At 39.0% G+C, this 25143-nt stretch overlaps 1 protein-coding gene across 10 annotated transcripts in view; it reads right to left on the reverse strand.

Moving 5' to 3' along the window:
* Positions 1 to 25143, reverse strand: part of ZNF804A (zinc finger protein 804A) — a 257653-nt gene that overhangs the window by 141843 nt on the left and 90667 nt on the right. For all 10 annotated transcript variants that reach the window (XM_040704053.2, XM_040704052.2, XM_040704049.2 and 7 more), the window contains one exon: positions 1533 to 1676. Coding sequence is in view for 8 of the 10 variants with exons in the window: in XM_040704049.2 (XP_040559983.1) it covers positions 1533 to 1676 (144 nt within the window). In the remaining 2 variants the exon portion in view is untranslated. The remainder of the gene's footprint in view (positions 1 to 1532; positions 1677 to 25143) is intronic.

Consider the following 25143-nt stretch of genomic DNA (forward strand, 5'->3'; position numbering starts at 1 on the left):
CACCTTAGTCTGATTTCCCACCAAAGGGAGGGGAGCTGTGGTTATCTTACGTAGAAAGAGGAAGGCTTACTGAATTTCACCAGCTAAGATGACACATGCAAACAATGACACCCCAAGCCGCCACCCAAAAGGTACAGGAGCTGCCACACTCCTGCAAATGCTGCTGCTGCAGTGCCCAGCATCTCCTGTCTAAAGCAATTACAAAGAGAAGCAGCTGTGTGAAACACTGAATTAAGTCTCACACCGGACCTCAGTTTCAGAGTACATTTTCATCAATACTGAATAGGTAGAGGAGCAATTACTGCAGCCTTCAGGTTCTCATTATTTGAAAGCGTTTCAGAGCAGTCTGAAATTCCTAAGAGAGTTCACGTGGGGAAGATTCTGCCCATCACTTTTACCCTTGCCTTCCATAAATGAGGTGATGTTGTGTGATGGAGCCTGAAGGACCAGTTCCAGCTGTATTTAAAGTCAAAATACTTACAACTCATAATAAGCATCTCTAGGATGCAATGAAGTTACCTACTAATTTCTCTTCTAATATAGCTTTCCCTCCAGTTTCTCATACATTCCTATAGCTGGTGAGGTCTGCAGCTTTGCAGTCCTCAACAATGAATCTAAAACTCACAAAATCTAAAGCTGATAGCATCTGAAAGAAACTACAGGACAAAGAAAGATTCAATTAGAATGAAAAGCAATCGATTCTGATCCAGAACCCCACGATTGCACCAGATAAAAACAAAGATAAAGGATAATTACCAGCTAATTGGACTAAGTAGAAACTTCCTGTATGGTTATACCATCACATATCCTTTTGGCAAAGTCGAGACATGCTGCATTTTCCTCTGAACATACACAGCTGACCACTCAGCAGACTGCCAGGCTGCAGTGGGATGCTGCTGCCTTACGAGACAATTGCATTGCCTCTCGCCTTCATGTTATAAAAGCAGGATACAGGACTTGGAGGTGCAGTTGACAAAATGTGGCAATAAAACTGTGAATACCAATGTTTAACACCTAACACATATTTTATTGTGAACCGAGCCAGAAACTTTTCATTACAAAGGCTTTTTAAACTCAGCACATCTAAGTAAAATTATAGCCCATTTCACACAGATGCAGCTCTGAAAAGAAAGTTTACCAAAAAGTATGCCAAGCTTCCTACCCGCACCTGTTCCAACACAAATGCTTCCCTGTAATCTCTTAAATATACCGCTGTACTTACTGGTATGCAAAATTAAACTGAGAACAAGTGAATTCTACATTTACTTTTTTTTTTTCTTTGGTCATTTCTTGTACCTTTTTACCATTTAACTGTTAGCATTTCCTTTAGAGCGTTCCCCACTCCTTGTGACTCGGAATTTTTGGCTGTGAATCCTTCAAGTTATGACTTGTTCCTATGAAAACTGCCTGTTTTCTTCCAGAATCTGAAATCTGACAACTGTGGTTTTCAAGCCATCCTGAAGGACACAGAAACCCAAAATGCCAACATTCCTGTTGGAACCAAGTTTAAATAGTGAGAAGATTCCTCTTACCTGTTTGTGAGCGTGATCGTATGAGTTAATGTGATTGTCAAACTCCTGGTGTTTATAGTACTGCTTGTCGCAGAGTGCACAGTAGAAGTTGGCTTTCAGATCTTCCAGGGCTTTTGCTATCGTGTTTTTCTTTTCAGCATAATCCTGGAGGGGAACGGAAAAGTAATTTTAGTATATTCCTCTGATGCTGCGAATGGATTTTGTGCTTTGCAGTTAATCATATTTGTAAACATTTACACACTTCCGTAACTAAAAGCCTTCGCATATTTGCTGTGTTACATTGCACATATTTACTGTATCTGCTGAGAGGCTCAGGATTTGCACACTTCAATTTGCTATTCAGTTGCCTGCTCCCCTCAGGGGCTGTCAGACATTAGCCTACAGATGGATTTCCTCAGGTCCTCTCCAAATACAAATATTTATCGTGCTGAAGGTTATTTTCCAGTTAATTTCTACCAAAGACTCACTGTTCAGATGACCTGGGAGGTAACATGCCTAAGCAGAATAATCACCAAGACACAAACTCCAATAATTGAGTTACCAGACTTTTACAATGAAGCATGCTTCTTAAAAGGGAAATGAAAAACCTCAACTGTGGCTCTCTGAGCACAGAAACACATGAAAACATGATGAATGCTTTCATAGCTGAGAGTTAATGAATATCTTCCAAAGCTCTGTCATCCAGCATTAGAAGGGAAGACCCACATCTCCATTTACCATACATTAGCAGAAGCATTTAAAACAACCTTGCTTATTATTTATGAACAAGTTCTATACAAGCAATATTTTTCCTTTCCTGAATGCATTGATGACAACATGGCAAGTTCTGAAAGAGCATGGAAATGGTCTGTCATCTCAAATTAGTTTAGCACCAGTTATACATTAAACATGCCCACTTCAGTGAAATGCCTCCTGCTCTTCTGCTTTTGATGAGTCTCAGACAGAACTGCATGCTGAAGCCCAACTGCAGCAAAAACTGTAAGAAATTATAAATAACCAAAGGTATTTTTTTTAAATTACATTTAAACACAATTCAGCACGATTGGGCCACCAGCAAACGCCATCGATTCACACCCAAACAGAGGTACCCACTCATTCACTTTTGCCCATTAGAAGAATTGCAGAACTCACTTCAGAACTGTTTTGAATACTGGCTGATCTGTGAGGAACTCACACATTTCATGCCCATTTTTAGAACGGTGCTGCATAAAATCTGTTTCAGTTAGAAACAAAGAGAGATGGCATATTGAAGAAACAGAAATATTTTACACTTTGAAATACATCTGTGCTGTACGGAAACCTATCCTGGAAACTCTGCCATTAGCTTTTAGTAATAACTACACTAAACTGTTAAGTTTTTGATCACTTCAAGCATTACTAAGATGCCCGTGTTTAAGAAAGCAGTAGAGAAAACATTTCCAAAGCCTCTAAGGGCAGAGGCTCCCTTGAAGCAGCTTAAAAGTAATTCTCACAGTCTGCAAAGGGACCCCATCTAATTTTACTGGTTTTTAGAACACAACAAAGGAGAAAACTGTGGATTTGGGGAATTATTATAGTACATATGATACTTGCAAAGGAAAACAGAAAATAGGAGGGATTCTAAGACAAGAGCAGTGAAATAAACAATCATTTCTCTTGTATAAAGATCTCACAACATGCTGAATAACGCTCAAGCAAAATTCTGCAAGTCATACTGATGTAGGGCAGTAACTTCAATAAAACTACGTAATATTGTTGGCGTTCCTCTTGAAATAAAGCACCAGTTTTGAAATGCTTCTTATACAGCAGAATATAACCTGAATGGGATCTACTGTGCAATTGTAGTGGATCTGCCCAGTGGATCCCAAATGGAGCAGAGACATGAGAACCCTGTGAACAACTGTACAGCAAACTAATAGAATCTCATTGTACCTGGAGTTCTCTGATGGGGAGGGTTCATTTTATATTTCAATATCATCTCAAATAGATGCAAGTAAACACAGAGAATACAACAGCAGAGTTTGATCATGGACATGGGAGAGGAAAAAACAGGGTTTCTTTATGACAAGATTTATATTTTTAAAGCCAATAAATATTGGATGTTGGGAATTCATAAATGACTGTACCAGACCAAATCAAATTCCTGAACCTAGTACAATTTTGTTGTGTATAACAAAGGTAAAGTGACCTTTAACTGAAGACCACTCTGTTCTTCACTTTGCTTTGAAGCCCAACTGACATTCTATTTATTCTCATACTGGAAGAGGTCACAAACATCCATTTTATAACTCCTTTTGTCTGGGTCATTCATAATTATATACACCATATCACAACATCTCTCTCTGAACAAAACTCTTCTGGAGCATTCAGTCATTCCTCAGAGCCAGGTCATGCATTACCCACCCTGTCCTTTTCGCAGCCTCCAAGGCCTCTCCAGCTGTACTCTCCAACTCTTTTATCACCTGTATCATCAGCTGCTGTACAATATTTGGCTGGCAGGAGAAGTTTCTATTCAACTACTAACCTTCACTTGATTTGTTGAAGAACATGAAGGAAATGGGATACGTTCAAAGGCAGCGTGTACTGCCCAGAGGAACGGGTTAAACACTGGCAGAAGACAACAAGAGGATACAGATGAAGGCAAGCACATTCACTGGTTGCTACAGGAGAACCTCACTGGTGAAATGCACTCGTTGTGATCCAAACGCAGGGAAAAATCATCATGGATGATGCTTTTTGATACCCCCTGTAGACAGGGGGTATCAATCTGAAACAGGAGTACAATTGTGGCAAAGAATTGCTAAAGGAATAGTAGCAGTGGTTATTTTTCCAAGATTTTGTCTTGTATTTGAAGCAATCATGAAACATGAAGTGGTTTCTTCACATTCTCCCCTACGACTACCAGATGAACATCACGTATTTTATTCCAAACTGCAGGAAACGGTACTGCACCACCTCTCCAAACACCTGTGCTGATTTTTTTTAAGGTTAATGTTTCCAAGGATGAACAAGAGGAAAAAGGAGAATGCAGACAGATTTTCTGCTTGCTAAACCAACTATATTGATTTGGAAGGGAACACTACCTTGGAAGAGGAGGCTTTTGCTAGCGCTATGAATTTCAATGAGGGACAGCTGCCCAAAAACTGACAGTAAGAGATGACAGTCCCTGGACCTTGATAGCAGTGGGCTATGGATTGCAGACGGGAATGACAGGAACTTGCTGGAGAGGAACATGCCAGGAGTAAAGCAGTAGCCAAAAACATTTAAAATGGCTAACTCTTACCGCGCTTAGTCTCCATTGCATCCAGAAAAATTTGCAAACCATACTGGAAGTTCTAAAAAGAACTTTGAATTATGATTCATCTTGGTAGTGAAACTCAGAACTGAGTGTCACTTAGTTTCATTATTTTTTCCTGAAAGGCTTATTATCTGAAAGCCTACGGCTATAATTCACTGGAGCCATCTTTCATAATTTATATGAAAGATCTCTAATAAGTGCTCACATCTCTCAGCTGGCTTTACTTCTCTAAATCCATCTTCTCCACCCTCCAAATCCTCAAGCCTTAAGTGCAAACGCTGCTGCAAGCATCTGACAAATGGTGCAAACAGCAGGCTCCATCTGCAGAGGTGTCACCTGCAACAGCAGGATGGGACCCTCTGCTGCCACTGTGCAGACAGAAAGGAAGCAGGAAAGTTACCCATGGGAAGCAATAAATGCTTCTGTAACTTTGAGGAGTTGACAGGATCCCTCAGTCTACAGGATGTATTTATGGGGTCCTACATGGATTAAAGTCTCATATGCCTACTGTCTGTAGAAAGGTTAAACAGGAAAAAATGTAAGAATATGAAATAATGAAACATCACCTGCACTGCACTGATTGCCACAGTGATTATTCTTACTTCACAAGACATGTGAGCACCTTCTATTGCAGTAAGCTATTTCTCATTTACTGTAGACTCAAAAAGGATCAGGCAGGCAGTCACTGCAAAGTAAAATGTATTACAGAAACAACCCCCTTCTTCCAGAGTATTTACTGGTACAGTCCTCCCAGGGAGCATCAGGCTGCTCTAGTTTGAACCTCTGGATTTGACTGCATTAGACCTGACTGATGTCCTACAGTATCCTTGCTTCACTAAATAAATAAATAAATAAATAAATAAATAGATAGATAGATAGATAGCTTTTTTTTTCTGTCTCACTGCCAAAAAAATAAAGGTGAAATCTTATTTTGGACATTGTCAAAAAAAAAAAATCCAGCTCGTTCTCTTGCTCTAGTGAAACTACTCTATATAGTTGTTGTATTTCTAGAGTCTGCTTAAAAACGTGCCGTTACCACCCTTCTCCTCACCCCTCCACCCCAACAAAAAGAAAGGAAAACGGAAAAAGAATCACGGGAAAAAAAAGATGCAGTTTAAAAGCAGACATTTCTATAGCCAGTTCACTGTAATATCTATGGAGGGAATTAATGATGCCTTCATTTCTGGTTTATTTGCTAAATGCTATAAAGACAGTGAGAAGGAGCAGATTTCACTGAATAAAAGGTACAATTTACTAACATCTCTGCTATCAATCTTAGTATTCCTCAGCACATATCATTTGTTTTAATATTTTCTTATATCACTTTCTTTTCCTCATATGAGCAGTCTATACATCATCCACTGAACTGGAAGGAATAAATAAAAAATAGAATGCATTCATAATATTAATGCGCTCTAGCACCAAACCTAATTATTTATAAAGTTCCTGGCCTTATGAAGGCGGAGAGGCCATAGCAGAAAGAATTAGATACATTGATCAAATTCCTCATTGATCTCAGCGAATTCATACTGTGTAGCGAGCTTCCATTTCCTTCTAAGTTGAAAAGGAGACTGGCAGGGACAATAGTGACAATTCTGTCCCATCTTCCCAGTTACCTTACTTCAAACTTTCCCATTAGCTGTGAGATGTGATAGCAACCTACAGCTCTCACAGGGCCATAAACATCAGATACTATTTGGTTGATTTCTTGATCCCTCCTGCCACGCTCCTTCCAGGCAAAGGAGCTTCCAAGGGCAGCGACCCCACTGCTTCACTGCTTTGCTGCACTGGATGATTACAGGGCCGGGGGAGAAATAGTTACCCTGAAGACCCCTACATAAATTGAACATCACAGGTTGAAAAAATAGCCGTAAAAAGAAAAACGCACTCTGCCTTTGTTTGCTCTTCATGGTGACCTGCAGACAAGTGGCTCCAAACGAAACAGGTCCCACATACAAGGAGCTGCTCAGCTGCTGTGTGTGTACACCAAAGTGCTACTGAGGACATGCAAACACATATGCATACGTATTCTCAGCTTTATGATAGAATTTCACATTTAGGCACGCATCTTGGTAATAGGACAAATAACACAGTGAAATCAGAAGGAAATAGCTCACTGATTCCAGTCAGAGCAGCTGGTTTCCTAATGCCACCCCCACTTTTTTGAAACACCACGTTTCTCACCACCCGTACTCATCTGAATGGTGGATGGGCACGGGGACAGAGCTGGGCCCAGTGGAATGCAACCCATTGCAGAGCAGTGTCCTGCAATGTCAGGATTGAATTAACTGTAAAGGAAGCTAATGATGAGACAGTCATTTGTTATCAGATTTGTCTGTCTCATTAACTTCCTTAAAGCACTTTCAACTGTATAATTACTTTTAACTGGGACTCATAAAATCACTTAATTAGCTTTTTTGCCATTAAAACTAACTCTTGTGCATATATCTGTAGAATTACTTATTTATCCTAGCGATTTGAAAACTATTTCCAGGCAGAGCATGCACTTAAAAGGTGACAACATTGGCCACGCATTTTTGCTTGCATGCTCCTATTAAGAAGGGGGCTCTTCACCAACGTGAACAAGCCTTTACTGGTCTGCCTGAAATAGTCCAGTCATACGCTTCCATTAGAACAGAATTTTGATTTAAAGAAAACTTGCAGTTGATTTTTAGCATTTTATTTCCTTGTAGCAGGCATCTAAAGATTTTCATAGCTCCTCAATGTAATTTCCCTGACATGTAAGTGTCTAATAAAATTCGACTCTGGAAAATCAAGCTTTTATATCTGACCCTTACAGCACCACCCTAAACAAAGAATGTGCCTTTTAAGCCCTGCAGAACTCATAACCCTGAAGCAGACCACAAACCACTCCTGAGCACAGAAGCCACACACTGGAATAAATCTCAATGTTTATGCCCAGCAGCCTTCATCCAAAGAGGATACAGGGGTGCTGGGTTCGATGATCTCTAGAGGTCCCTTCAGCTCCTACAGTTCTGTGATTCTGTAAAAGGTGGCTCGAGGACTTATTTCATCTCAGGATAACCCACTGCCAATTGACTGGTAGCTATTAATTTGTGTTAAAAGTTGCTGTAGAGCTTGTCAAGCACGGACTTGTTTGTGCAGTTAGTCTTTGGCCTGGTAAAAATGGCCAATTTAGTTGGCTGAGGCACTGGGGAGCAAGAAAATTGGATGCCACCTGTAATATACTTAACTTTGACCATGGCATTGGACTGTGGGGCATCTCACTCACTAAAGCCTGCACACCTGTACGTTCAGCTCAGATATCTCCATTTCTGTTTTCCTAGCTCTGGCTGTTCATCTTAACAACTCTTTTTCTGCAAAGATTTTTATCGTGATTGTCAATAGTGATTTCTTGCCTAAGTTACCAAAACCTTGTTTTTCCTCTATTTTTTCTTTTCTGTTTCTGCTTATATTAAATATAAATTTAAATATAATATAAATATAAATATATATATTTTTTGGGGGGGGGGAGCAGGACAAAAAAGGTAAGCAAAAGGGAATAGAATCATATTTTGAACTGAAATTAATACATTCCCTTCCAATTTTGTTCCTCTGCAGAACACAACCGCTCCACAATAGGTTAAAATTGCAAGCCATTCTACTTCCATACAAAAAACTCAGTTATTTAAATACAAATCAATGCCTCAGAACCCAGGAATGCTGTATGTTTGCCCCATTGAGGAAGCTGTACAGTGCACTCTAAAATCAGCAGGTCCACTGAGTTTTCACAGTTGATGTGTTTGCTCCGAGCAGTGCCTACTGTAGAAAACACTCATGAAAAGTTTTCTTTACAGACCTTCATACCGATTCCATTTTACTGTGACTTTCCAGACCATTAAACCTTCTCATGCAAATTTCCTATCTTTTTATAGCTCCAGGGACCCATCACTGCTAGCCTTCCTTCATGTGCTTTGAAGTGATACGCCACAAACACTTAAATATCTGGCCATTGAAGAGATATCTGAGAGAGGGTAAGGTCTGAAACACTTCAGGTTTGTGTGCCTCTGCCCAAGAAGTCCGACTCACTGATGGAAAACACTTCAGATGCAAACAAGAATAATGGTCCACTTCTCCCTGTTACCATAACCCACTGCACAGACACCTGGTCATTAAACGGAATTCATCCTACAGGGCTTGACATGAATACTTACAATATGAGAAGTCGTTTCATGAGAAAAACACACAAGAAACACAAGCAATTACCTTCTGCAGCTTCTTCAGTAATGAAGAGGCACAAGCTTAAGTTTACAATTGTTTTCCAAAAACTCATCCTGCTACCAGGGTCAGAAAAAGTGGAAAAAAAAAAAGGGAAGTATTACCACTTCTGGCATCTCTCAACAAACCCAATCTCTCCATCCAGGAATTCCTTTTTTGCACAGTGCTTTTTGGCCAAGAGCCTGATAAAATTCCTCTGCAGGTTTGAAGCCCATAGAAACAGTCAGTCCTAAATAAGAAATAGACTTAAGTTTAATTTTTTTCCATGGGGGGGGGGGGGGGGGGGGGGGGGAACCCTGCATCACCCATAAATGCAACTGTGCTTAGAGAGGTGCAGAACAAATAAGGTGCATCCACAACACAGACAGGCTTCTTCAAAGAAAGTAATAATTTAAAAAAATCAGCAAGATGATGTAGGTTAAAAATACTTTGCGGCAGGGGTGGAAGAAAGGAATCTCTATATATTCATATATATGTATAAATATATATATATATATACGTATATATAAAATTCCTTCATATATATACAATTAAAACATTATTGACTTCACATATGAGTTTAGGTTTCCATGAAACTACAGATGCAAAGCTCTTCAGTTAATCCTCATGAAGGAGAAGTCACCTGGAGGACCAAGGATCCCATGCAACTAGAAAAAAGGAGAGAAAAATGGTGGCACAAGGTGCTGGACAGACACATATGGAGATTCCAGCATTAGTGGTAGGCTCAATGCGTTCAGTAAGAGAAACAGATTTCTTGGGTATGAGTACTCTGTGGTTTGTATGTGTGTGTGTGTTTGTTTTTTGTTTTCAAAGGCTTCATTTTCTTGGATTATTCAATTCTCATCTAGCCTTAAGCCATCTCTGCCCAGTCAAAAGTTTTCCTTTTTTAGCTGAAAGCAGCTCCAGCTGCCTTGAAGGAACAAACAAAAGAGAAATGCTCAATGCCATGGAAACTGAATGTTGCACAGCACATTTTATTTCTTAGCTGGAAGAATCATGGAAACCTAAGTGACATTAGCATTTCTGAACACGCTCATCATTTGTGTTAAAAAGCAACAATAGCTGCAATATTGCTGATAATAGCAGACAGATTAGCAGCATTCCAGCTTATCTATGGTTGATAACACACTGCAGTAATTCTGATTTCTTCTGGGCTTTCAAGTGTGGATCCTCCATCATGTACAAATCATGTCATCATGCTATGGTCTTTTTCTCTTCCAAAGCATTTCCCAAGTGTTTAAAACTTAAAAACTTTGAGATCTCAGATTCTTTGTGAAGTCAGAGTGAAATGGGTTTCTACTTCATGTTTACACACATGCACATGTACACACATAGATATGGCTGCACAAACCTAACTTCAGAAATCAGACTTCAAAGATGCTACTCAATAGCTAAAGTGATCCACCATCCTGCTGAATGCCTGTAACAGAAAGGGATCTGGGAAGCCATCAGGCCCTGCTCAGTCTTACAAAGAAAAATCCCTGAGGGATCTGATCCATATGAAAGAGTAAAATCTCAAATCTGGGTGGTTTTAGTGCTGAACTTAGCAGGAAGAACTGTGAGAACTAGATGATCTTCAGAGGCCTCTTCCAATTCCCCCAGCTCACCACTGGATTGTCACATGGCAAAGACTACATTCCAATGCCTTGTTGTCTCTATCTGTGCTAATAATTATGAGGAATTTCCCTTTTACTGTTGCAGGATGGGCATCAAATAAAAAAATAATCATTTTGCCAAACCAAGCTCCATCCTATAGTGAAAAACTTGCTGAAGTCAGAGAAAAGCCTTTTAACTACGTTTAACCACTCCAGCCAACACATTTGTTTCATACAGACAGGGGTACAGCAAAGAATGCTCACACAGGAGTTCTGTGGCTGGATGTTGCCAGAAGATGCTAAATGAAGAAAAAGCTCTGATGTTTTTCCTTCCGATTTAATCACTATCAATGTTGCTAAAGCTTTATGCATGTATTTAATGGTTTGCTTCATTTGAAGCATTGCTTTTTCAAAGCTTGTGGTATGTTTTAATCCTCTTGCATGTCATCAATTTTACAAACCAAAGCTTGTAATTATATGACTTGTGTATAAAATAAAGTAAATGATAACTACATTTATCACAATTAATGTTTTTTATAAATAGTTTCTCAGCTGGTTTTGTCTATGGAGGCACATTAAATCAAGTAATGACAACATTCCTATATACGATAAGACTGCACTGACAGAGCCCACGAGCTCAGCCAGTTCTCCTAATATGAGGCAGCAATTGTGCTGTGATATCTTTAATTTGGTACAAGCAAAATCCTCTTAAGAGCATCTGCTGGAATCCAAAAGGTCAGACATGAAAGTGGCAGAAAATCAATACTGACATCTTCCGTCACCCAGTACAATCTATAGAACTCTTTCTAAGCTTAATTGCTTCTTTCTAATCTTTCTAATATTTGGCTGTTCAAGTCTAGCTTATGTAACGTTGCAAAAATACAGAAGGAAAAGTGGATTTTTTTCAGCACTAAAACCAGAACAAAGCTGGTTCTTGGGTGGGCTTAGTGCAGAAACTGTTGTGATCCAAGTTGCATGCTCTTAGAGTGACTGCCCAAAGCCATGGCAAAACAACTGAGCATCCTCCATCAGCTACGCCAATTCTGAGGTGATTTACCCCAACATCTGAGAGCTACTGATATCAATTTTCTCCATATTTCTCTTCTGACAGATTTTTAAGAAGCACAGCTGCTCTGTTTACGTGTTTATAAGGGTCAAATCAAAATGCAGTGAAAAAGAGATGCCACATGCCTTCACATTCTGCTTTCTTGCCTACTGCATTTTTAATTATGAATAAATACCAGCAACCATCTAGCCACTAATAATCAATACATGCAACATGGAGGAAAACATTAATTTTTCAAGAAGGGGACTTAAATATGAAGCCAAGAAAAGGTCATTCTAATCTAAAACAGATTAGAACGAGAATGAATTAAACATCCCTTTAACTCTGATCTGAGAAGTTAACAGGTGCTATATCTGTTAGCTGCTTTCTCTCATAAAAAGTTTCCCTAACCAAAATAACAGAAGAAAATAAGAGATTTCAGCAGACTGAGAGTGACCTTTTCTGTCCTTGAAAAGAAAGTTGAAAGTACATAGAAAAAAAATCAGTGCTCTGCTGTATCCTGATTTTATTTGGATTCTTTCCATGAGAACGTTAGACAAATCTGTCCATTATATTACTTATTGAGTTTTATAAGTCAGTAATCATGCAGGGAAGTGAGGAAAGAAGAAAAGTAATGATGGTGGCCATCACCTTGTTTAGTAAAAACAATCATTTAAAATGTTTTGAAACAACCTATGGAAACCACAGGATCACAGAACAGCTGGGATTGGAAGGGCCCCTAAAGCATACGCAGTTCCAACCCTCTGCCATGGGCAGGGCTGCCACCCACCACCAGCTCAGGCTGCCCAGGCCCCCATCTGACCTGACTTTGAACACTTTATTCAAGAAAAATGGTTATTTTGGTCAACTCAATGGAAGCAGAACCTATCTGCACGGAAACACAGCCTCCTTCTCAACTCAAGGCGCTCTTTAACCAGGTATCTCTCCCACACAAACTGAAAGAAGGCACACATAACACTGCTTGCAGAAAAATCAGAGGACCGTTCCTAAGAAATAGGAAGTATACAAAGCCCCATAGCACTGCATGAGATCTCTATTTTACCTAACATCATTTAAGGGTTATCAAGTACCCAGAACATGAGAACCGTCTATACAACACTGACAGATCAGATACTTTGAGGAGTTACATTTGATGACATACGTACATATTTCCTCGTATTTCCTCATATTTTCCATTTTGAAAGCATCTTACAAAAGGAGGAGTCTAAACTTATTGCTTTGAATAACTCTTACTGTTCTGCTTTCTCTTCAAATGGCAGTTCAGAGAGGCTGAAAATGAGGCTTTTAATGTTGACCTCGCACGCTTAATTTTAAAAGCAATGAGAATGGAACGATTTAATAGAAATTCATTGACCTTTTAAAAAGCTTTTCTACAGCATTTTCTCTCATAAATCGGTGAAATATTTGCTAGCACAAATTAACAAATACATGTCCCCCTCCATCCTTGATTCTAGTATCTATTCTTAATGATACCACAACTACATGCCACACGAATAATTGTGAAATAAAGTATTTTAGCATTGTATTTGGAAGTAGTAAAGTCGAAGTGAGAAGTAGCAGACAGAACAGCCGGTCATTATGTACTGCTCGACAGTGTAAAAGTGAAAGTGCAAATTCTTTTAACACACATTTAAGTAGCTGTTTGCACCTAAAGGAACCATCCCATAAAATTGCTACTTCAAATCATGCTAAGAAAATCATTACCGGAAAAATTACAGTAAAATCTGCAAGTAACAAACCAGAAAATCATTATTCTGTTCCACAGTTGCATGTGTATGTATATAGATACACATACCATCCAAACAGCACACCTGCTACATTTGAGGGTCTAAGCATTAACGAAGTCATATCTAATCAGTTGAAAGGTCTGTCATCACCACTTAAGACAAGCTGTCATGCCTAGTATCATTAACGGGACTAACAAGCTTCTACCAGAAGCAGGGAGCTAAAATAGTTTTGCCTCACCACTGTTCGTAAGTCAACATATAGATCTCAGTGTGCTGATGCATCAGAACAAGAGAATATTGGTCTTAAACCTTTTTCCATCCTCTCCACTTTTGCTCTATCTTCTGAAATGACAAAACACAGTTCAAAGTAAACTTCCCAACATTCTTCACTTTCATGAAACAGTACCCACAAAGTAATTTTCCTGAAGGACATCACAGAGAGCATTTGCTGTCCAAAAAATATTGCATTTCCTTTCCTCGATTTACAAACTTTCTTAAGCAGAAAGAGTATGAGGTCTTTTTGTTTTTGTTCTCTAGCTCTGCAACATTAAAACAGTATTTTCCAAAATAGCTGATACCTCTCCATGCTTAGAGCAATGAAGTTTCAGACTTCCAAGTCCTTTTTCTTCTCTTAAAGGTGATACACATATACATGATCAAATCAATGTTATTGTGCCCGTGGTATTTCCTTCTCCTGTGTGCATTAATACAATTTTCTGGCAGGCGTGATGCATATGACCATACAGGATGCTAGCTCAGCCATTGCACAGTTACAGAAGGCAAAACTGTACTAGCACGCTCCATTTTTCCCAGCAGGAAATCCACTGCTGAACATATTGACTTGGAGTGAACAGAGAGGTGACATCAGTATCATCAGTGGGCAGGATCAATGGAAAGCCAAAGAACTCAAACAATTCCATGTAAATACAGCAGCAGCACATTAAAGCCAGTGTAAGATCAGATAACGTTGATTTGATTGAACAGCACAGAGGAGAAAATGTGGTGTGCTGTGCTAGCACTTAACTTCATTAACCAATTTAAAACATTGCTTTTCTGATCTGATTATCAACATAATGGCTTGGAAACACTGAATCGCAGAAAGAGGTGTATGGCATCTCTTCAGTGCTGTGTAATTAAAAGCAAACGCTGATTGCCTGACTGTTGAAGCCAAAATCTCTATCAAATACAACTTTATTGAACAATAAATTCAATTTCAGATTTGCTTCTTGTTTTAAGATTAAACCACTCTGTTACACACAGAGAATGCACGCAGAAAGCATTTCCTACATAAGCAGTCATGCTCCAGCAACAACAATTTCCATCTTGAAGCTAAGTGCCACCCAGAATGTCCCCTCAGAGACATGCCTCAGGTAGTTCTGCTTGAGCCAGCCAGATGCAAATCAACCTATCCATGTACCACAATAGGCAACATCTCCAACTCTCCATGGAAAGGAGCCTCTATGGCCTCTTTATGGGTTTTAGTGCAAAAACATTACTGTGAATACAAGGAGCATCTTCTAAGTCATTTTTATTTAAAAAGAAACCATCTATAATTACAGACATCACAGGAAAGCTGTTGTATGGATTTCCTTTCAAGTGCTGTAGATTAGCATCATTTGAAAGACTCAGCTTCAGACTGGGCTTACTCCAGGTTTATGACACTGTACAATAACAACTGGTTTTCATTGATATCTTCAGAATGAGAACACTTCTTTGTTTATTTACAATGCGTAAATATCAACACATAAATCTTCAAGAGTATCTAAAAAAATTGCTTGAGCTTTCTCTGTTCACGATGACGCACCCGTTGTAACTAGATCTATTTCATCTGATTCAGCTATTTATGTTAAAGGCTGCAAAAAGCCTTTTTCAAAACCAGCAGAGGAGATGCTGTAGGTTTGCATGCTCAAGACATGTTACTTTTTATGACAAGGTTTTAAAGGAGCTCCAAGCTAAAGATCTCTTAAAAAATAACAACAGAAGACAATATATGAATTAAGGTTTGATACTCTATGAAACCTACCTGCAAAACAGCCTCTACCCTTCAAACAATCCAAGCTCAAAACCCAGTTCCTTCACAGCTGCCTTAATAGGACTTGCACAAAGGCAGACTCAGAGATTACTGATTTGAAATGCAAACCAACTGAATGAAGGGAAACTACTGACAGCCATTTTCCTCTCCTATCACATATGTTTCTCAAGTCACCTGAAGGCACTTTTTCCCTGCCTTTGGTATTCAGGTAAGAGGAGAGAACTAAGTGCTGTTCTCTCATCTACTACTTGAACTGCCTGTAGAGCACAGACTTCTGTCCATTGGATATTCAGAGAGAAGCTTCTCAATAGAAGAGGCTGTATGAGGCTGTAGAATAAGACTGCAGACGAACTACAGATACTGTCAAAACTCTCTCTAGTGTATGAAAAATTATTTTCTCCAGATTGATAAAATCCTTAACACTTTAAAGAAAAACAATAAAAAACCAACCCACATATGAGCAGGATGTGTTATATTACAAAGCTTTCATAATAATTTCATTCTCAGCTCATTCTATATGAGATTCTATTTAGGAGGTTATATAACATTTATGTTGGGTAAGAAGTTCTAAATGTCATCATCTAACCTAAATAATCAGAAATCTCAGGTAGAGTTCGTTCTTTGTAGGTAAATGGACACTACTCCCATTCTCAATTTCAATCCCTGGCCCATTTCCTAAACATGAAGGAAATACCTGGAATAAAACATTCAGTTTCTAAGAGGCTGTGGAACCCTTCCATATTGATGGCAGCCTGGCCAATAACACTGCCCTGCAAAATGATGCTTACAAAACCTGCAAGCAGGTTAACTCTTCCTATATTTTAGATTTTAGAGGCAAATTTAAGACCCAGTGTGCAGCTCCTCTTGTTGCTTGATATGTGATTGTTACCTATTTGGGAAAATAGCGACAGTTTGGGGAGCTTTAAGATTACATATAAATATAGCACCAGGCTGCTCTCAAGAAAGAACTGATTTTGTTTCTGTGGATTTCTGTATAATCTCCCACAGGACCGCAGGAGGCTCACAACAGTCTATTTTAAAATACATGACTGTGTTGAAATGCTGGTATTTTTCTGAAATAGTTCTGAAAGGGCATTCTGTGATTGCATAAAGGTACTGAATTACTGTATTACTTCATCACCAATATTTCCCTCATAACACTTGTTAACGTAGCTCTATCATAAAACAGTCAATTGAGTCAATTAATGGCAGATATTTGCAATCCATGCCTTCACAGTTCTCCCAGGTCTGGAAGTTCAGTTTATTACTCATCTGGCTGAAAAGTTAACTCTTTTCCACTTTTTTCCTGTATACCATTTGTGTCCTTTATATCTCAGCTGCTGAGAAGCCAATCGGTTTGATATTATACCACAGCACAGCTAGAAACTGGCACAGCAACCAATTTAGATCCACTCATGCTGCTACTGCGTTCTATTTGATGTGTCTGACCTTGGTAAGGAACACACCGAGAGGCTGATCTCTTTAACAACAGCAATGATGAAAAAAGGAGGCCCTGCCTGCTCAGAAATGCATTGGGGTCAAGTGGCGTGGCTGGTACACATAGCCAGCTTGGTGCTATTTGCCTGGGACAGCTTGAGAACCTACTGCTCACCTCTGGTCATTTATTCAGTATTCCTACTTCTAACCACAGTGCAAAAGAGACAGAGCAAGTATCTTGAAAGCTAACCCTGCAAATTAATAATTTACTGTATGAACGCTTTCTGCTCTATAGCAAACGTGCTTTGAGATTGCTTCAGGACTAACACCTTACAGCTAATACATGTTCAAACTGGAGAATGTAGAACTCATTGGCAGAAGGAAACTTCGTTATCCCTTTTTTCTCCCTTCCCAAACACTGAGGGAATGCACCCATTTCCATCTTCTGAACAACAGACTTGAAGGTGAACACAAACCTCGAAATGCATGTAACCAGTCATAGCATACCAACAGTGCTCTCCCTGGATCTTCTACAGGCACCGCTGCACTGCCTGCTGTTTCCTGAACTCTGGAACGGGCTGCCCAGATTGGTCCAGAAAGTCTCCTTCTCTGGAGAGATTCAAAACACATCTAGATGTGACCCTGGGCACTGGGTGACCTGTTTGAAGCAGGGGGTTGGACTAAATGCTCCCAAGAGGTGTCTTCCAGCCTCAACCATTCTGTAATTCTGGGATTCCTGAATACCTCCACATCTCCTAGTCTGCCTTTAGATCACAGAAATAATAGTTCATAGAAGTAATCTCTTCTAGCTTCAATAGCTCATGCAATTGCTTAGGTGTGTATAACTAATTGGAGACTACTGAAATAACAGCACATCTTCTAAACCTTGGAACTCTCGGCAGTTTCAGAAAATGATAGGCAAAATTTTTCAGTTATTTGCTTCTGAATAATTATGATCTTTAGATATTTTTTCTATTAGAACAAAGTTTCTTATCAGTTGAGAGATAAAAGGAATTTTCCTTTTTTTAATCTCTGACAGCCAATCACAGAAGCTGCGAATCAGCTTTCTTAAATGGAAGTCATGGCAAATGCTAAAATTCACTGAGGGCTGATTATATCTGCAGTTTTATCTAAAAGTCTGCTACTTCGGTCACTTTAATGATGGGAATACTTTTATATCTATATGGATGTAATAGCAGAAGGTCAGTGATGCCCATTCTCTGGGATCATGACTGTACAGACAGACAGAAAAATACAGTTTATCTCCCAGAGAGAGATTTAACCAGTCAGAACAGGTCCTGAAGAAATAAGAGAAACAATCAACTAAAATGCAATATGGAAAACATAAAAAAAAGCTTGATAGAGACATATCGCTTAAGAGGTCTGTTCAGCAAAAGCACCTCTGTCTCTCTAGAAAATCAAGAAAATTCCAGTTCTCTCTCTGTCCAGTATGAATTGTCTATACACGGGCATCAAAAGCAATCCTTCTATTAGAATTGTCTAAGAACAATATAGATTTTTGGTCAACACAGATTTCTGACAGCCCCTTTAAAAAGATGAAAACTGTGCACACAGCCACCACATAAATCAGCTCAACAGGAAGAAGTACTACCAATCAACTCAGGAGTCAGTCTTCCAAAAGGCAGTTAAAAAAGGGTTTAGAAATCAGAAGGGTTGAAGGTTTCTGCCACTCACTACAGAACACTGATTTTTGGATTCAAGTATGCCTGAACACTTCAGAATGCATTCTAGCTCTATATACACAACAGTATCCACTACACACATCTGAATTATGTCATGAACCCAGGTGGAGCCAGTCCAGCTCCATCACGGAGAGCCACAAGCTACAATAAGATGTTCCTAAGCTTCCTCTAGAATTTGTAAGAACACGGTCAATGATAAATGAGGTACAACCAGAACACTGGATAGGTGAAAAAATAAAAGCAAAACATAGATATGCATATCTGGAAGGAGATCTGTCACAGAGCCAACTACGACCTTTGCTACTGTGGTTTTGGTAGGAAGAATTCGGGAAGGATAAAATAATTTGACAGCAAATGTATCAGCCTGGCCTTGGGCTTTGTGTTTTTCTTTCTTGTTGTTGTTGTTTTGGCCTCCTCCTCCTGTCTTATTTACGTTGAATATGAACATTATTTTACAAGTATAAATATCTGCTTGAACTCCTTACGGTAGCATATCAGAGTAGGACAAGTAACTGGAATCATTTGTTTGCATGAGTGAATATATGTCTAATTTCTATCCAGATGTGTTAACTTGTGTTTTAGAGATACCATAAATTTAGTCAAATTTTAAAAAAAGTTGAAATTCTTCTGTGCAATGAAGGATGGGTGTTGGTGCAATAAGTTCTCTTGTGGGAGAAGGAATAAATTACAAAACCACTCATTTTTGGTTAAAATGATAGAAATTAATTGAGGGGGAAAGGGAGAGATACACAGAAAAATACATCTTTTTCACTCCTTCTCCTTCCAGACCAGGTGACACCACCTGGCAAGTATGGAGGTGTGGAATAAACATTTATGATGCTATGACAGCTAAATACTTCCTTGCTGGACTAAACGGTTTATCCAGATTTCCCTGTGCTCTGTAGCATCCCATTAAAGCAGCATTAATGACCTCAATATCAGCTTCCTATCTTCCCAATAAAGACTTAGCTGATTTACAGACATACCTGCAGCATGAGTGTTGGTGACTTTTAAGTCCAGAAGGAAGGAATACATACAGCTACACAGATATCTCCAATGAATAAAAAAAAATGGTTTGATATTTGCCTCCCTACATGCAACAAATTACCCTCAGGAGAAGGCACAATACCTTTATTCCTTGGCTCGGATCTTTAACCAGAGTACATACGTATCTCAATGAATCACATTATGATGAGTCAAGAACTGCCAGTCAGAAGGAAAAAACAGAGGATGCCAACTTCCAGCCACATCTCTCTGGTGCTCCACTCAGTGCAAAGTTAGATTTTACACACATAGGAGAATTTGCAATGACCTCTACAGACTGCAGAAAGATACTCAAATAATTTTGGTGTTTACTGCTTATCGTTGGGAGACTTTCTAGCAATCAAGAGTCAAGCTGTTCCTTAAACAAATGCAAATCTGAAGCAACTTCAGCTGAGTTTCTCAAGCTTTATTCCAACAGGAAATTAAATCTTGACACCTGACCTTAAGAATTTTTAAGCAGCCTTTTTGGATATACTGGTTCATTTTAGTCTCATTCCCCAGGAGAAAAGCAGCATCAACAATGTTATCAGAGGTACAAAGCAATGTCAATATGCACTGTATTGAATTATTGGAAGATCTCAATAAAACCTTCCCTAAGGTATGAACACAAGGTAAGCAGCTGCATTTCTAATACCATATTCTATATGCAAAACCTAAGATCTGATTGAACAACACTTACCCCACAGGACAAAAAAAAAGTCCTGTAAGGGTAGCTTGAACACATCCAGCTCCCACCAGTCCCACCTCTCCTTCTGCCTTTCACTCACTGTAGAATAGTGAGCAATTAACCAGCTTGCTATATTTGGTGTATCTAAACTTCGCAAGCTGATAGCATAATGATTTTAATAACTACTTTAAATGTAACATGGTGACAAGTTGACACCTGAGGTTTGCGTCCTGCAATTTTATTTTTCCAGAATTCTCTTGTTATGCCTCAGGAATGATTAGAAATAATTTCCAATCAGCGCATCTTATTTTTAACTCTTGGTTTGCTTTGTGTTTTTCTTCTCTGCATCACAAACACTGCAATTCTACCAAGCACGGGTCCTCCAGTAGGAACTGAAAATTCACTCTTCTCCAAAGACCCCTCAGAAGCATAAGAAGGCGCTCAGATTTAAGGACTATCTCAGGGAAACCCTCAGACCATAATACATAATGTATAATACATCCATTAGTTGGTAACTATTTCTCAAGATACATAAACCTTCACAGAAGGTACCATGTCAAACTTCATGTCACACACAGGCTCAGTATACTTTCAAGACTGTACCTTATAAAAATGTAGCCATTTCTGAAAGCATACAAGCAAGTCAGTGGCAGAAAGCATCTTTCCATCATCCTGATTTTCATCATCCTTAATGGATTTTAAAATGTAGCTGAGCAATCCTCAGTGATATACAGTAGTACCTTATGGAAAACATGTTGAATAACTGTAGGATAGAGAGCTAACTACCTCTTTATTAAGTACAATCATTTATCATTGTTTTTCCGTATCCAATCTTAGAATCAATTCTTGAATTTTTCTGACAGATAAAAAAAAAAAGGATAAATAAGTAATCTTGTTCAGTTATCAGGTTCTGGGCTGTCTATTTTGATGATAATCCAGGACTCTTTCATGTCCAGAATGGAACAGGAAAAATTAGTGAAAACCCATTCAAATTTTATGAGGAAAAGTGTGGCCTACAAAAAAAACAGCATTTCCATTATTAGTTGCAAATGATTAACCATTACCCACTACTGCAGTTTAAATTATCTGCTTTCTCTTTTTTTTTCCCCCCTTATATTTTCAAATACTCTAAATGGTATTTCTGTACCATAGTGAAGATCATCTGGTAGGCATTAATTATTAACTTTGAATTGTTGTAGTGAACAGCTACACAAAACATTTAAATGGTTCTCTGCTTTGAGAAAAGCACAGTATTTTTAACACATGGTGGGACTCAGCTGCCGAACCTCGCAAAGCAGTTGGTATTGCAGCACAGTGTCCTAAAATCCCTTTTGACTGGGTTTGTTCTCTTTTAACACTGCTGTGCCTACATCAATTTTCCTGGCTCCAGAATGGCCTCTTATAGACAATGCCAGACCTTGCTAAGGGAAAAGGCTCCATCCCTGATATTAAAATTTTGCTTGAACACACTATCCACTTAGCTTTTGTGATAAATTAATGCCCATATGTAGTAAGCATAGGAACTTTCCAGCAATTTTCTGCCTTTTATTTCATGTTTACCCCCCCATACTCCAGAACACCGCATTTCAAATATATGAAACATAGATTTAAAGGCATTTGAAGGTATGATTCTTCAACTGAAACCCAATGACCTGCCACACACCTGTGTATCTGCTGATGTTAAAACAGTAAATCTGCTATAGCTGAAGGATGAACCATACACTCACTCCTCTAATGCCTAAAAACATGAAGATGGAATAAAAGCACAAGAGATATAGCAAGGAACACTCAAAACACACAGTTAAGAGCAACCTCTGGCCATACAAGGAAGTTGCAAAGCCTTTATTATCGATGGAAAATGTTAGAAGCAGGGTACAAATTAGAGATTGGAAATGACACAATGGCTGAATTTCATCTGGGTAACCTCACTGCAGCACTCTGACTTAACTACAACCTATCCAGAGTTGCATCTTTCTATTTGATAGCAAGAGATTGGGGCTATCGAAGCATTAGACCACAAAAGATTGCAGATGGGTCTGATTTCCTGCAAACTGTGAGGCACCAGTCCTAGTGAGATCACTAACGGGGGTAAGACGTTTAGAAATCTGCAAGATCACATCCACAGAGGCTGTAAGAACAGCTTCAATCTATTTACAAAAAAATGTAATGAGGAAGACATTAAAAATATGCTGGACTGTAGACCTAATTATTATTTTAAAAGCCATGGAAGGAAATGTATTTTGCATTGCATAGGAGGTTGCTTGCCTGCAGTTCGCCTACTTACAGCTATGGATAAAGACACTCAGCGTCTCTGGTTACCACCATCTATCAAATCAGCAGAAAATATATCTCTGTATAAGTAGAGGAAATTACCATACAGGGGAAAGGAATCATTACAAGAAAAAGATATGCCTATTAATTTGTTTCCATCAAGAAATCCCTGCTTATCTGAGCGCAGCACAGGAAAATGGATAAGAGTCACAGAAGCTTGAGCATCAGCTGCTTGAATACTAAGGAGCTAAGAAAACAACCAGAAGCAAAGGTTGCACACTTTTCATATCCATCTACTGTCACCTGTGCTGCTAAGTCTCCCAGCTACAGCAGTGCAAAACACCAGAGCAGCACGCTGGAAAGACTTCTGCTTGTACTGCTTTAGCAGACTGAAAAGGAGACAGGCAAACACTGTGCACTGCAACATTTCTTTCTCTGCTCTTACATCTTTAATTTCAAGGATTTCAAATTATGCAAGAATTAAAAAAAGCCATCGTCACCAAGGAGTGTGCCCTTCCCCCCAGCTTGGATTACTTTAAATATGCAAGGGAGGAAATTGTGTTTGCTTTGCTGTGGAAAGCTGATTAATTTGTTAAGAATTCAGGCTTTAAAACTCAACTTCACAAAGAAACTCTACGGATAAAAAGAAGAGTGTTTATACAGCTTATTAAATACTTTAATTATAGTGCTTTTCCAGGCAACTAATCATATCAGGCATTTTAAAATAAAGATACTGTATCTAGATGACAATTTCAACTGAAGAGTGTTTAAGGTGAAAGTTGTATCAAGGGCTCGGCCAAACTTTGATGGAAAATTTCAAGGATTCTACTTACACTCTGTGTTAACTTCACAGAAAATGCTTTAAGTTCTTTACTGTCACAACTTCTGCCTTCTAGCCTACATCGCCATTAGATGCTTCCTTTCAGCAATGTGTCACTAACCACTAAACCAACAGGAGTTGCTCCATGTCCAGCTCTTGTCCAGCATCGTATCTCACTGACTCACGCACCTCTTTAGGACTGGATCCTAGCCTTAGGTACGGATACAGAACACTGAAAACAGTGCAATCTGCTGTTGGGTTGTACAAACAGATAATATTTAAAAAACTAATAATACAAAAGAAATGTCTTTCACAGATCAGGAATTAAACGTCTTGGTCCCTCACCTTGCTGGCTATGATTAACTGCTTCCCCTACTTTTCATCCAGTGTGTGCAAACACAAATTGAGACTGCGAAGCACCTGAGCATGAACAGAACACATATAATGTAAGTGTAGCAATGTAGCAACAGCCAAACAAAATCCAAATGCTTGTTAGTGATAGATAGAAAATATATTGCTTGCTATATGTATATGTCATTTTTCCTGGAAGTCATTAATAGGCTCATATATGAGGTATATATTTAAACATATTCAACCTTAAACTATTTTACTTGAGGCATGTAAAAGATGCAATTACCCTCAAGCGACAGTTATGCTTTAAATGTTTAGGCACTCCGTAGGAGGAGAAGACTTCACAGCACAAACACAGCCTCACGTTTAATAACATCTCTGAGACTGCAGTTATCTTGCGAGACAAAAGCTTCTTTGGAAAATGATACTACTGCAGTGGCTTTACTCTACAAACATGAATTGGAGTTTGACACTGGAGATTCTTTAAAACCTGAAGGCAACAGCTGAGGAGCAGGAGAAAAATAACACCACCACATTTAACCCTATTCCTTTGCTTTATAGAATGGAGACTCACAACAATCACCCAGAACCCACTGGGAAGCAATTTCTTTCCTTCTGCTGTGCCAGGGAACGTCCTGCTCTATGGTAGACCCCTAAAAGGAAGTTAGTAAGATGGCAAATAACAGTTCAGATTTAAAATTCTCAGATACAAAGAAATAAAAGACAGAAGAGAGGAACAGGAATAGGTGCTGGGAAGGAGACTGGAGCCAGATGCAAGAACTGCTGGCCATAGCAGCAGAGCTGCCAGGACAGGACCAGCAAATGCACACCACAGTCCCTACAGACACAGCACAGATAAGCAACGCTCTGCATTCCATGATGGAGCACCTAATAATACTGCTGAGAGCTCTCATCCTCCTTCCTTCATGTGAAAGTTGAAAGAACAGAAGTCTTAAATTCTCTACACATAAAAAATTAAGGTATCTTTTCCTTTGATTTCATTCTACTACAATTAGTCTCACAAATTGCCCTGGCTTGCCTGCTTTTCTGCCTAACAACATTAACACAGAGAAACTCTGGAAACTTTCTCGAGCTGAGTTAATGCCCAGGGAATTAGGATATTTAATATGAACAGCTCAGTCAAGTCTCAAGGAAGTGTTGCCTTCAGCAACATTGCCAACTCTTCCCTCTGGAGTCCCTACCATTAAGAGTTTAATTCTATGTTTTGATTTCTAAAGCACTATGTTCCTTCCTTCCTTCAGTTCCTAAACACACATGTGCTCTACTAAAAAGGATCACAATATTAGGATGCCAGATTTGTTTTTAATAAGCAACAAACAAAAACAAAACCAATCAGCTACCAGAAACATAAAAAAACCAAG

Source organism: Gallus gallus, chromosome 7 (assembly GCF_016699485.2).
Source record: "Gallus gallus isolate bGalGal1 chromosome 7, bGalGal1.mat.broiler.GRCg7b, whole genome shotgun sequence".
NCBI lineage: Eukaryota > Metazoa > Chordata > Aves > Galliformes > Phasianidae > Gallus > Gallus gallus.